At 37.2% G+C, this 12,904-nt stretch overlaps 1 protein-coding gene across 1 annotated transcript in view; it reads left to right on the plus strand.

Annotated features, from left to right (window-relative positions):
- The window catches only part of LGR4 (leucine rich repeat containing G protein-coupled receptor 4), a 96,587-nt gene that overhangs the window by 78,144 nt on the left and 5,539 nt on the right, over positions 1-12,904 (plus strand). Inside the window, exons 5-17 of the mRNA XM_060159494.1 lie at positions 593-808; positions 1,653-1,724; positions 3,611-3,679; positions 4,584-4,655; positions 4,838-4,909; positions 5,244-5,312; positions 7,289-7,360; positions 8,364-8,429; positions 9,136-9,207; positions 10,889-10,960; positions 11,215-11,340; positions 12,166-12,281; positions 12,537-12,620. Coding sequence (XP_060015477.1) covers positions 593-808; positions 1,653-1,724; positions 3,611-3,679; positions 4,584-4,655; positions 4,838-4,909; positions 5,244-5,312; positions 7,289-7,360; positions 8,364-8,429; positions 9,136-9,207; positions 10,889-10,960; positions 11,215-11,340; positions 12,166-12,281; positions 12,537-12,620 — 1,178 coding nt within the window. The remainder of the gene's footprint in view (positions 1-592; positions 809-1,652; positions 1,725-3,610; positions 3,680-4,583; positions 4,656-4,837; positions 4,910-5,243; positions 5,313-7,288; positions 7,361-8,363; positions 8,430-9,135; positions 9,208-10,888; positions 10,961-11,214; positions 11,341-12,165; positions 12,282-12,536; positions 12,621-12,904) is intronic.

A 12,904-nucleotide genomic window follows, 5' to 3' on the forward strand; every position in this document is an offset into this window, starting at 1 on the left:
TCAACCACTGTGCCACCGGGGAAGCCCGACACTTATATTTTAAATTGCCTGGTGGTAATAAGGATTGTTGAGAATCTATTGAAATGGTTTGTTGCTGTAGAAAAAAATTGTAAGTATGTTCTTACTCTTTCCCCTTTGGTACCAAGTCAGAATAGCAATTAAATTTAATATCAAATATTAGTTATAAAACTGTAAGTAAAATAGATTATTTGGTCAGCTTAGTTTTTTCTTGTTGTTTTTCTATATTTTTGATAAGTACATTCTGCAACGTAAAATTCGCGCTTGAGCTCGGAGGGTTTCTTTCTTTCTTTAATATATCATTCTGCCATACAGTTGTGCTTAGCCAAGGATTCAGATTTGTATGCATCCCTTTGTTATGAAGGAAGGGAGACACCTGAGTTCCATATGCTGGTCTTGGAAACATTGTTAGATTTTAGGAAAACTTCTAGTGAAATTAAAGAAATAAGGGATGCTGTGGCTTTGGTCATTTTTAGAACTCCATTTTTTTTTTTTGAACCCTGAGAGTTGTGTGACTTGCCTTGACTCATTCCACTAGAATCCATTATTGAAGGTGGTTGTTTTTCTCTGTCAGGCGTCTAGATGCCAACCATATCACCGCAGTGCCTGAGGACAGTTTTGAGGGGCTCACTCAGTTACGGCATCTGTGGCTGGATGACAACAGTTTGACAGAGGTGCCAGTGCATCCCCTCAGCAATCTGCCGACCCTGCAGGCGCTGACCTTGGCTCTCAACAAAATCTCCAGCATCCCGGATTTTGCATTTACTAACCTGTCCAGCCTGGTGGTTCTGTAAGTATCCACCCCTTTTAATACTATATATTTGTGTTAATTTGGGGGCAAAAGCAGAGTTCTTGTGACAAATTGGTATGAAAGTACCTCACGGAGTATTTTCTTGGAGAGCTGGTGTTTGGGGGATCTGCCTTTTTTACAAAGTTACATGTGCTGACTTTTAAAAATACAAAACAAGATAATTTTATAAAAATTAACGTTCGATGATAACAGTTGAATGTCTCAAAAATAAATGGCCATTTGTAGTCAGGAGAAGAAAGTGGGTCATTCAGCAAACACTGGTACAGCTTTTACTTGTATCCCAGCAATGCATTCAGTGTTAAAAGAGGCGGAAATCCTTTTGGAGATGCCCATAGAAAATGAGTTTCAGTGATATTTCATGTTTTTACTGTCTATTCAAAGAGTATGTGATTTTCTGTTGTTTCAAAAACTTGGACATAATAAAGTGGCATTTCTTGTAAAATCTGTTACTGATTCTCACTGATGTAAGCTGACATTTCCCCTGCCTCCCCATAGGAGAACTCATCAAAGTTTTGCTTCGTATAATTAAAAGCTCACCAAAACTTTTGTTTGGATATGGGTAAATAATTAAGAATCTTCCATGTGTGCACTCCTCTTCCACTAGAGATATGTTCCTTTTCCGCTGGCCTCCTATGTTCAGTGAATCCGAGTCTGTGCAGTATTTATCAAGAGATATCTACCCAATGCTATTTGTTTTCCATTAGTCAAGTGTTGCAGTGTTTAGCTGCACCATTCCTTTAAGCTCTACCAATTTAGACATGTAAAACATTATAATAGTTACTTCTGGGTGAGGCAAAAGTCATTTTGGTGCTTTTTTCCATAGGCATCTTCATAACAATAAAATTAAAAGCCTGGGTCAACACTGTTTCGAGGGACTCGATAACCTGGAGACCTTGTAAGTTTATTCGTATTTTGGATGATCACACTTGGGAAGTTGACAGTGCAAATTTGCATTTCATTGCAGAAAAAGGAAAAAAAGTAATGGTCTTAAGTTCAGCTCATTATTAATTTGCTTTAATACATGACTAAAGTCTTGCCTTCAGATAACACAGTCATGAAAACGAATCTAGGTTTCTGGTTAAAAATGGCGCACCAGATTGATATTTCTTACAAAAGGACGTGGTAAAACCAGCTCAGTCTGCCAAGCTGTACACCTTTTCAAAAACTTTGGTTTTGTTCGTATGATAGGCAGTTTTGGAACTTTGAACCTTATAAAATTAATACTGGAAAAGTTGTTTTGTTTCTTTGTTTTCTCCCTCATCTCAGTTGCCTTGCTAATTGTTAACAGTGGGTTTTAATACCATCTCTGCTTTTATATGCTAAATGTGATGAAGGTTTCCATTTTGCTTAGGATACTTTTGTTGTTGTTTCTATTGTTAAAGTGTTAGAGAATTCTGGCTGTTTCAAAACTGTCCATTGTACCATGATATGAGCAAAAGACATAGTGCAGCTGTGTGTAATCAAGAGTAGGATCTTTATTTTTGTTGTTTTGGTTTGTACTAGTTGCCTTTATTCAGAGACATATAATATTAGCCATCGTGGTATAGTAAATGATTCAGAGAATGTCCCAGTTAGATGGGTGCGTAACATCTGATTGGAATGCTTAGGGTTTGTAATATTTTGTTTAATTGAATTTTTGGGTTAACTGTCAGTCAATGAGAAGACTTAAAATCTTTTAGTACTCTATTAATTCACTTTCCTGTTTAAACCACTAAAAGATAGTAAGTATCAGTGGATATTTGAAAGTTGAAGCTCTTGAAGAAGATACTGCCGAACCCAGTTCTATTCTAAGTATGTAAATACCAGTGGAACAAAAGACTGGGCGGGTCTTCTGATCCTAAACCTTGTATTATTCCAATATATTATTCTAATTATATTAAAATTAAACCTCTTCTTCCCAGTTAAATTTTTATTTACCATTTTTTTTCTATGTAGAAAAGGAAAACAACATTGGTCTCTAAGGTGCTGGCCTTTTGATTTTATTTACTCTCATTCTGAAATCAATCGCTGATCATATGCTTACATTCTCTTTAGGTTAAAAGAAATTAAAGTTTAAATACACTCAGAGGGACTTCCCTGACTGTCCAGTGGTTAAGACTCCACGCTTCCAGTGCAAGGGATGAGTGTTCAATACCTGGTTGGGGAACTAAGATCCCACGTGCCTTGTGGCATGGCCAAAAAGTAAATAAATAAAATAAAATACACTCAGAATTAAGACTTTTAGAAGTACAGATCACTACGGCTTTTCCCTCTCCTAATTAATGGAACTTTTTCAACAATTTGTAACCCACTTGAGGACTGTGGTTGTATGAAACCGTCCTGGTCCTTCTCCTTATTCATACTTAGGTCATCCTGCTGATGTTAGGGCCGAGGTCAGCCACCCTCATACCAGAAGTTCAGGAAGCTACTCTAAACCTAAAATAGAAACCTCAGTCTCAGGCTATTGTCATTTACAGATGATAGTCAATAAATTCCATTTTATGGAGAACTGCCATTGAGGTGATTGGCTTATTTAATGCACCCGTAATATGTGATTCTGAGAGTTGTTTGCACTTTTAAAGTTGTTGACTTAAAACATCATAGAAGCATTAAGATTCTTTTTTCTATTCAGTAATCTAAGAAAAGGTGTACATTTAATTAAATGGACTGGCGATTGGTTGTCAAAGAAAGATTACCATCCAGAGGATGTGATTTAAAAAAAAAAAAAAATTTGTACCAAAATACCTTATAAATTGTGACCATCCTTCAATGTTCTTATGTATTTTTCCAATTTTTTTCTAGGGACTTGAACTATAATAATTTGGGGGAATTTCCTCAGGCAATTAAAGCCCTTCCCAGCCTAAAAGAGCTGTGAGTATTGCTTTGATCTATCTGTGCCTTAATATCCCTAGAACTCACCATTTAATGTTCCAACAATGAGATTTTAGAACATCTTTGTTCCATTATATGTATCATAGTACACACACACACACACACATGCACACACAATCATACAGATTGGATTATATTGGCTAGCACGGACAATTCTGAGCATAGATTACTGTATAGGGCTGGATTCTGGTGAAGCAAGCCATAAGGTATGGTCTCTGCTTTATAGGAGCTGTGGTCTTAGTCCCACTGGGGAGGCTGACCATATACGACAGACAGAGAGCAGTTTCTAGGTGGAAATAAGTGCTGAGTGAATAGGATAAATAAATCATTCCAGAAAAAGACCTCACTGAGGCTTGGGGTCATTGGAAAAAAACATCACCAAAGAGAAGGAATTTGACTGGACTTGAAAGAATGGAAATATTTAGATAAATCAAAGAGATGAGGGAGCATTTTAGATATTGGATTTGTCAAGGTCAGAGATACGAATGCACATGGCATAACAGAGATCGTGTGTCATGAGTTGATAGCAAATATTCTGAGATGCATTTCTTAAAAACTAAATGCAGGTGACAATGAGAGAGATTTTGGGGTTAGAATACCTGTGATGCATGCAGTCAAAAGTTCTTTGAGGATGAAGCAAGCTAAATGTATATAAGGAACCTGGCAGTGGTAGTAGGTTAAGCAGTGGGTTTAAAAAGAATTAGGTATGGTCCTGAAAAAGATGAGATGGAATTAAAAATTCAATTTCCCCACATTTTTGAAATTTTCATGTAGTTGTTATCAGTTATATTTTACATCCTACTGAAGAGTAATAGATATTCAGGTTTTAACTTATTTCACAAGGGGATAAACATTTCAAAATATTTTTCTTCTATCTTTGTAGGTTATTTCACAGTAATTCTATTTCTGTTATTCCTGATGGAGCATTTGATGGTAATCCACTCTTAAGAACTATGTAAGTAGTTTTGAAATTTTCTTTTAATATGTAATCATGTAAAGCAATGTCTGTACAATGCCAAACATCTGGATAAAGAGTGGAAATTCAGGCTTTTAGATATATGAGCTTTGTGAACATAGATTTAGTGTTGGAGTGCTTGTGAACATATGAAAACTTTGCTTTTTTGGCTATTTTTACAGACATTTGTATGATAATCCTCTATCTTTTGTGGGGAACTCAGCATTTCACAATTTATCTGATCTGCATTCCTTGTAAGTATTATAGAAATTTAAAAACAAACCTGAATATTTACACAGTTGCTTTAATGGAAAACTAGAATTTATCATTGTAGCTCCAGACAGCAGAATCTTTTATTTTCTTTTTCTTGGGTGGAAATCCAAAAGACAATTTTGAAAATTTATGATGATTCTTATTTATGTGAACACTTGGTCAAAATTATCACACTTTCAGGTCCAATCAAGAGATGAAACTAATCTTTTTAGGTATAGTGGTACTGTAATTGTAAGCTGTTTAAAAAATAAAATGAAAATATTATCTATGAAAATTTTTATTTTAAATTACTTTTTATCTCCCAATTTCTTAAAGAGTCATTCGTGGTGCAAGCATGGTACAGCGGTTTCCCAATCTGACTGGAACTGCCCATCTGGAGAGTCTGTAAGTGTGGCCTTTTGAAGAAGGGCTGTGTAAAGATAACACCACGCTGGCCTGCTAGTAGGTTGCCAGTGCTTTTTGGTGATGATGATGAGTTAATGTTGATTTCTACAATCTTGGTTTGTGAATATCATGCATAGAGATGGATAGGGTTTGGAGTCAGTCAACTCAGGTAGAGTATATAGCCTAGTATGTGAGAGGTAAGTTCTGAAAAGGTCACTGAAACTATAAGGCAGTAAGTAAGTACCAAATTAGAAGCAGTGATTTAGGAGTTCAGAAGTGGAGCAATCGATGTAGACGATCAGAAAAGGCTTTATGGAAGAGGTGAAATGTTTCAAAATTGGATACTGTCAGGTCTCCCAGACCTGGTCTTTTATTTAGAAAGGCAGGATTTAGTAAAACCGGGAATACTGAAAATATACTCAGGTATGGCATACAGATGATCAAATATAGCTAAAATTGCATGTTTATAATCAAATGGGGAATGATATGGAGAAATCTGGAAAATTGTTGGGCTTGTAATTTTAAAGTGACAGACCTTGAGTACTGAACATTTGGTTATGGTAAAGCTTCTCAGTGGGCGGCCTGTGAATGGGCTGCAGGTGCATCTAAGATCTTGATGACCTCAGCCCTCCAGAAGCCACGTGGGGCCTGACCGTGGTTAGGATCTCTGCCACAAGGAGCCTTACCACAGTGTGCCGCAGAAGTTACAACATTCGTGTGTGCCAAGATGTAAGAAAAGTTGGGAAGCATTGAGCTAAGGAGTTTAAAGTCTACTCTTACGGCAGTTTGGAGGTGTTGAAAATGTTGGAGGAGGAGGCGTGAGGAGGGTAAGAAGAGAGACTAGAGGTAGAATGGTGAGGGGGCCATGGGAATACTCCACTTGGCTAAATGAACACATTTAACCATGAGAGTTCTGTGTCTTCGATCCATCACTGGAGTTCCTCCATGTGGCCTGAGATTCCTCTACCCCTCTCTGCATCATTTCACCCTTGATCTGCATAGTAGCAGAAAAAATGGAGAGGGTCAGATGCTGAGACCTACAGAAGACGGAAGAACAGGAACTGGTGACTGACTGCAGATGGGGAGGTAGAAAGGGAGGGGATTGCTGGGCTGCACCCCTCAGGTCTATAAGACCTGCACTTGTCCAGCTTCATGACCGAAGAAAGAGCCCAGAGTCAGCAACAGAGACAGCAGTGGTTTGATGGATGGGGGAGCTTACAAGTCTGAAGCACGGTCCTGGAGCGACACCCCGCTGGTACACGGAAGGCAGGACATGGCAGCAGTCTTCGCTCCCGGGGTGGGGGGAAGGGGAGATGGCCAGTTATAGGAATTGACATCAGGTTGGCTAATTAGTTACCAGGGAAACCAGCAGAGGGGCATGCCTCTCACCACCCTTTGATAAGAACTATCACTAGCTGGGGTCTGGGGCAAGTATGCAGGAAGGTCAGTCATGTGAGTAGGGTGTAGGTAAAGCAGGCCCTGGTCAGGCAGGGGCTATACAGAGAGCAAGAGAACAGCCATCTTGAGTGGCCTGATCATACAGGGATTGGAAGAAAGTTTCAGAACATTGAGTCACGTTGATTGAAAGAAAAGATAGAAACATGGTTTGCGGGGCAGGATGCTATCCTGGTTTCAAATGTTTTGGGTATGAGGGGGTGACAGAACTTGCAGAACTTGTGGTCAGGCTGTGACTACGGATTCATTTTTTTCTGTTGGTCCACATGAGAACTCAAGCTTATCATCTGGACAATATTAACTTCTCGTGTCACAAGCCCTTCTGCATTACTATGAAAATAATATGGGTATTAAGGGTTCATTCTTCTTCCCACGTGCCTTACTTTAGGGAGTAGTTAGGCAGTGGGACACATAGACTCTAGTCCATATGCAAGTATGTGAGCATGTATGTTTCTATATGAGAATAGAATTTTGTTTACCATCTCAACTTGAATCATTTCTTAGACCATGTTTTTCCATAGAACCTTGACCGGTACAAAGATAAGCAGCATATCCAGTAATTTGTGCCAAGAACAGAAGATGCTTAGGACTTTGTAAGTTGGATTCTTCTTCCCTTCTCCTGCCTTTCTTTGTTTTATGTACTTCACACATGTTGAGTTTTATTTTTAATGAACTCTTTTCATTAGGTGACATTAAGGTATAATTATTTCTTATTGGTTCCCTTCATGGAAATGAGCAGGAATTTTAGTATCCCGCTTCCTTGATTTCTTTTTTTATCCTGACTCCTCATCCTTATTCTAGTTGCCCCAGGGGAGTTAGCTGTCTGTATGCTGCTCTTTCATCCATAACCCAAGTAAGAGCCCCAGTCTTTCTTGGATCAGGAACCAATTAAGCATGGAGCTTTCCAAAATCTCTAAGCTGCCCTGGAAATTAAAAGTAAATAAAGGATGTAAAGTTGTCACAAGAACAAACAATTAAGTTACTAAGTTGTTAACAAGTATTCAGTGGCAAGAGATAGTAACAAAATAAATGACTGACTGATCAAGCAAGTAGTTAAATGGTGTCATGGAGTATCAAACACAATGATAACACTGAGGAAACACTGCATGGGATTAAGAGTTAACTAGTCCCAATTTTTTATTTACTATAAATATTTTTTAAAATGTGAGTACATATAACACTCCTCTTACAGCTTTTAAATTCAATAACAACATAGAAATTATTTATGGTATAAACAATATTATAAAAATATGAATTAAAAAACTCGTAACTCTACCATTTGGACATAATTTTTATATATTTTCTGCACTGTATTTTTCATATTTATTGTATATTCTTAATGTTTTAAAATATATTTTATATTGTCTATACTCAACATTATGTACTTGAAGTTTGCCAGTCTTAAGCCTGTTCTGTCACTGAGGTAGGTGCTCTAGAAAGCTTATGTGTCTTGGGTAAAAAAAAAGTTGCTTTTGTTGTTCAGCCGTATCTCTTTATTACAGATCTTAGCACTGCTTTCAGTGCTTCTGAGTACAGCTCTCATAATGTAGTATTCTGATAAGATAAAATTAATTTGTTAATTTCCGTTATTTTAAGGGACTTATCTTACAACAATATAAAAGACCTTCCCAGCTTTAATGGTTGCCATGCTCTGGAAGAAATGTAAGTTGGTCTTTGACTTACTCTTTTTTCTATGGTCTATTGTTAATTCATTGAGCCTTTCCTATTGTAAATAAATGCCTTTCATATTAAGATCTTAGAAATTCACATAATCAGGTGTTCCTATGAATAAATGTCCAATGGTACCAGGTGTGTTCATGTGACCAGCATTTATCGGGCACCTGTCTATCAGGCATTCTATGAGATGGTATGGGAGGAGGGTGGTGTATATGAAAAACCAACCAAACAAAAAACTGGTCCAGATGTGGATATCTACAGTGTAGCTATACAGGACAGCTCTGGTGGGAGTTGACTGAGAGGTCAGGAAAGGGAGGAACTTATACTCCCATGTTATCTCCTCCTTCCTCTGACCTTCCTTCTGTGGTACTTGGTATGGTTGCGTCTTGGGTCCTTTCTCACTATGTTGTCTTCCTGCTGTCACTACTATGTGGAGTTGGTGAGGAATTTAGATAGTGTACCTTAACTCTCAGTGTAATTTTGGGTGAAATACCAATTAGTCTAACCCTTTCATCTTCTAGACAAGGAAACAACAGTTCCTTTTACTTTCAACAAGATCAATTAATGTTACTCATGAATGAATGTTTAAACTTAGAAAAAGTTTAATTAAGAAATGTTATTTTTCAAAATAGAAAATATTTTCTTGCTTTTTTTCTCTTTCTTTTATCTTTAATTCTTATTCTTTTTTTAGTTCTTTGCAACGTAATCAGATCCACCAAATAAAGGAAGATACTTTTCAAGGCCTGACATCCCTAAGGATTCTGTAAGTTCCTCTGTGATTATTAGAGACAAATAAAATTTTTGTTAAACTGTAAATTAATGTATCATTATAATTCCCATGTTAGTAGATATACTTAAATATAGGATTTATTATGCATAAATATTGTTTTTCAAACTTTACCACATGGTACTTCATAAATAATTTCCTTTCAGCATTTTTTCACCTTAGCTAATTTATGAGATTGCTAAGTTATGAGATTGCCCATTTGTGAGTGAAAAAGTATAACGTGTATAGCTTGAGAAACGCACCTTGTGTGTTTTCAAGTCATAATAATGAAGTTTGTCAGTTTGTTAGGGGCTGAGTGGGCAAACTATAGCCTGTGGGTCAGATCCAGCGTGCCTCCTGTTTCTGTAAATTAAGTTTTATTAGAACACAGCCCTGACTTTTTGTTTAAGAATTGCCTAAAGCTGCTTTCACCATACTATGGGATAGTCAAATAGTTGCAGTAGAGACCGTGTGACCCCCAGAGGTGAAGGATATTTACTATCTGGCCCTCTACAGAAAAAGTTTGCTGACCCCTGCACTGGGGTACCTATCATGGCAAACACAGCTAATATGCAGTAGAAGCACTCATTTAAAAAGTGATTTGTATTTGAGTGCATATTTGTGCCTGGTACTCTATTAAGCACTTGGGAATACAGAGATGACTAAGACAAACCATGTCACGGCCTTCATGCAATGCGGAAGACGCAATACACTAAATAGGGAACAATTTTTTTTATACAGAAAAGAATTTGAAACCTTGACAGTGAAGTGAAATTACATATATTAAAATCATGTTTTCCAGTAGATCCCCATTAAGAAATTAAACATGCGTCTACTAGAGAAATACTTTATTGGTAGTTGGGTTGCTGGACCTTTCCTTGTTGCTAACAGGCTTCCTGTGGGTCTGGGCAGTAGTGGGGAAGGGGACTGGCTCCCAGCTGCCATCACTTCTAGAGCGCTGATAAGTGACAACAATGAAAAGCTAGCTGGCCTTTTCATGATTTGGAACCAAGTCTGTCGAATTTTTCTGTTATCCAGGAGATGTGTCATGGAATGAATTTAACCTATGTTTAAATTTCCATTAAGTCTCCATGTAAGTGTGGTTGCAGATTATGTCTCTGTTTTATTAATTCTGTAATGTCAGAATTCCTCAGGGTGTGTTCCTGAATATAGTATATGGCTCTGGTGTTGATATGGTTTTTATTTCCTGCTTGGGGAAAGAATGATATCTGAAGCCCTTCTGGAATGCTCTTGTTTGCATATTGATTATTTGTCTTCCCTCACGGCCTTATCACTAACCTTTGAGAAGGCAAATAACCTGAAGCCTGTTTTTATTTTCAGCTTTGTCAGGAGCTGTGCTTTTCCTCACCTAGTTAATAGTACCAGAAGTTATAGCATATCATTTATATTTCTGAACTAGTATCAGAATGATAAGGTGGAGAAAATTCACAACTGTTTGAAACAGATGCCAGTTAGAATTACTGCTCCCTGGAACACATTCCAAGAAATATTTGGCTGTGAAGGGAAGGACTTTAACATAAACATTAAAAATGTTGTTGAACAAGATTAAAGATCTTTGTTATCTTATCAGGGATATTGTGACTACAGCAGATTCTAAAGTGTAGTCTGCATTTGGAATTTATTTCAAAAGAGTAACACTTTATTTTTATAATTGCAGAGATCTGAGTAGAAACCTGATCCATGAAATTCACGACAGAGCTTTTGCCAAGCTTGGGTCAATAACTAACCTGTAAGTTTCATGCAGCAATATCATGAAAGTAGTGAATAGTCTGCAGAAACTTGTGTTTTAGCATTGTCCTACCCAAATCATTTTCTCTTTTTAGTGTTCCCTTGTATAAATGCTAACCTGCTATGATGTAGTGGCAGCTTCTGAAATGGTTTTCGCACACCTAAACTTCCTCTTAGAACTCTGAGACTTGTGATGTTAATGCATGTACAGATTTGTGTCTTAGGAGTTAATTTGAAGTCTTATTCACATTTTAGAGATATAAGTTTCAATGAATTAACTTCATTTCCAACGGAAGGCCTAAATGGACTAAATCAGCTGAAACTTGTGGGCAACTTCAAGCTGAAAGAAGCCTTAGCAGCAAAAGACTTTGTTAATCTCAGGTGTGTTTTTGCTTATTTTTCTTTTTTGTGGAAGTTTTGGTAAACCTCCAGATTATAGAGTGTCCTGGGTTTTTTTTTTTTTTTTTTTTTTGCTGTGGTTCCCAGATTTTCTGGGAGGCTATCATTTAAGAGTATTTTCAACCTCAGTCCTCACAAACTTGGAAAAAAATAGAACATGAGCATTAGTCCATAGTTGTTGAGGACGTGAATTGCAGACCATGTTGCTGTCAAAGAGATAATCTAGCCCTTCATCAGAATGGTTTTGTATATAGTGGGATTTGTCATTTGCAACAAGATTGCAGAAAGCACATGTGAACCTACAGAAAGTTGACACAATGTGATAATACTTTACAGAGATATTAGAGTTAGAGAGGGGACCTTACTAGATATAGTAGAGAGAGGGTTTGGGAATATTATTATGGGAGAAGAGAATAAATATTTTCATTATACTTATATGAACAAAGTGAATTCATTTAATGGTGTAAAGTCACAGATGACCTGGGACATTAATTTTAAATGAAACTACCAGTTTCATATGATAAATTGGGTGTGGTTAATTCATTTATAAAAGGAGTCTGATAAGATTTTACTTTAAATTGCAGTATTGCTATTAAATTTTAAAGATGTCTTGATTCAAATTGTTTTTAAAAGCATACCTTATATAAATGGAGAAACTCATGGTGTCATCTGATACCAGAGCTTTTTAACAGATGAGGAAACTAAGTCCAGAGCGGATAATGACCAGCTTAAAGTATTTACTTTTTACAGAACAAAAGCATGTCTGTGAAGTTGGTATTTCAGTATAGATTTTGCCATTTTTTTCAGGTCTTTATCTGTACCATATGCTTATCAGTGTTGTGCATTTTGGGGTTGTGACTCTTATGCACATTCAAGCATAGAAGATAACAGCCTCCAAGATCACAGTGTGGCAAAGGATAAAGGCAAGTGCATGAACTTTTGAAAATAGAACACAGCATTAATCAAAGTCTCTGTTATTGTAATCAGTTTGCAAAGGATCAATGTGAAATCTGTGGAGAAAAATGGCTTTTGTGTACTGTGTTCCTGACATCTTTAATATGTTATTAAGCCTGGTGCAAGCTGAACTTACATCATGTACAAGAGAGAAGACTGCAGGAAAAGATGGGTCTTTTGAAGTGCCTGAACCTTGAATTAAACAGTTTGTGTTATATATTCAGGTCCCACTGACCTAGCAGTTGTCACCAGCAGTGCTGAAAAGGAGGAGCACAGTCAAATCATTATCCACTGTACACCCTCGACAGGTAAGCCTAACACATTTGACTGCAGTTTCTCGCTTTAAACAAACACTAGGCAAATATACCTAAAACTTCCAGGGATAGATGTGATTTCTGTAACAGGAGTGCGACTAGATGGTTTCATAAGGCCTGACTCAATGTGTGGTCTGTATACAAGGAGCTTAGCCATCTCTTGCAGAATCTCAGGCCCAGACCCAGTGACTCAGAATCTTTAACAAGCTCCCCAGACGAGAGTTGTGCACGTTGAGGATGGAGAGGCTCTTTCTTCATGCAACTTTAACCCTAGGTCC

Source organism: Lagenorhynchus albirostris, chromosome 9, assembly GCF_949774975.1.
Source record: "Lagenorhynchus albirostris chromosome 9, mLagAlb1.1, whole genome shotgun sequence".
In the NCBI taxonomy this organism is placed as follows: domain Eukaryota; kingdom Metazoa; phylum Chordata; class Mammalia; order Artiodactyla; family Delphinidae; genus Lagenorhynchus; species Lagenorhynchus albirostris.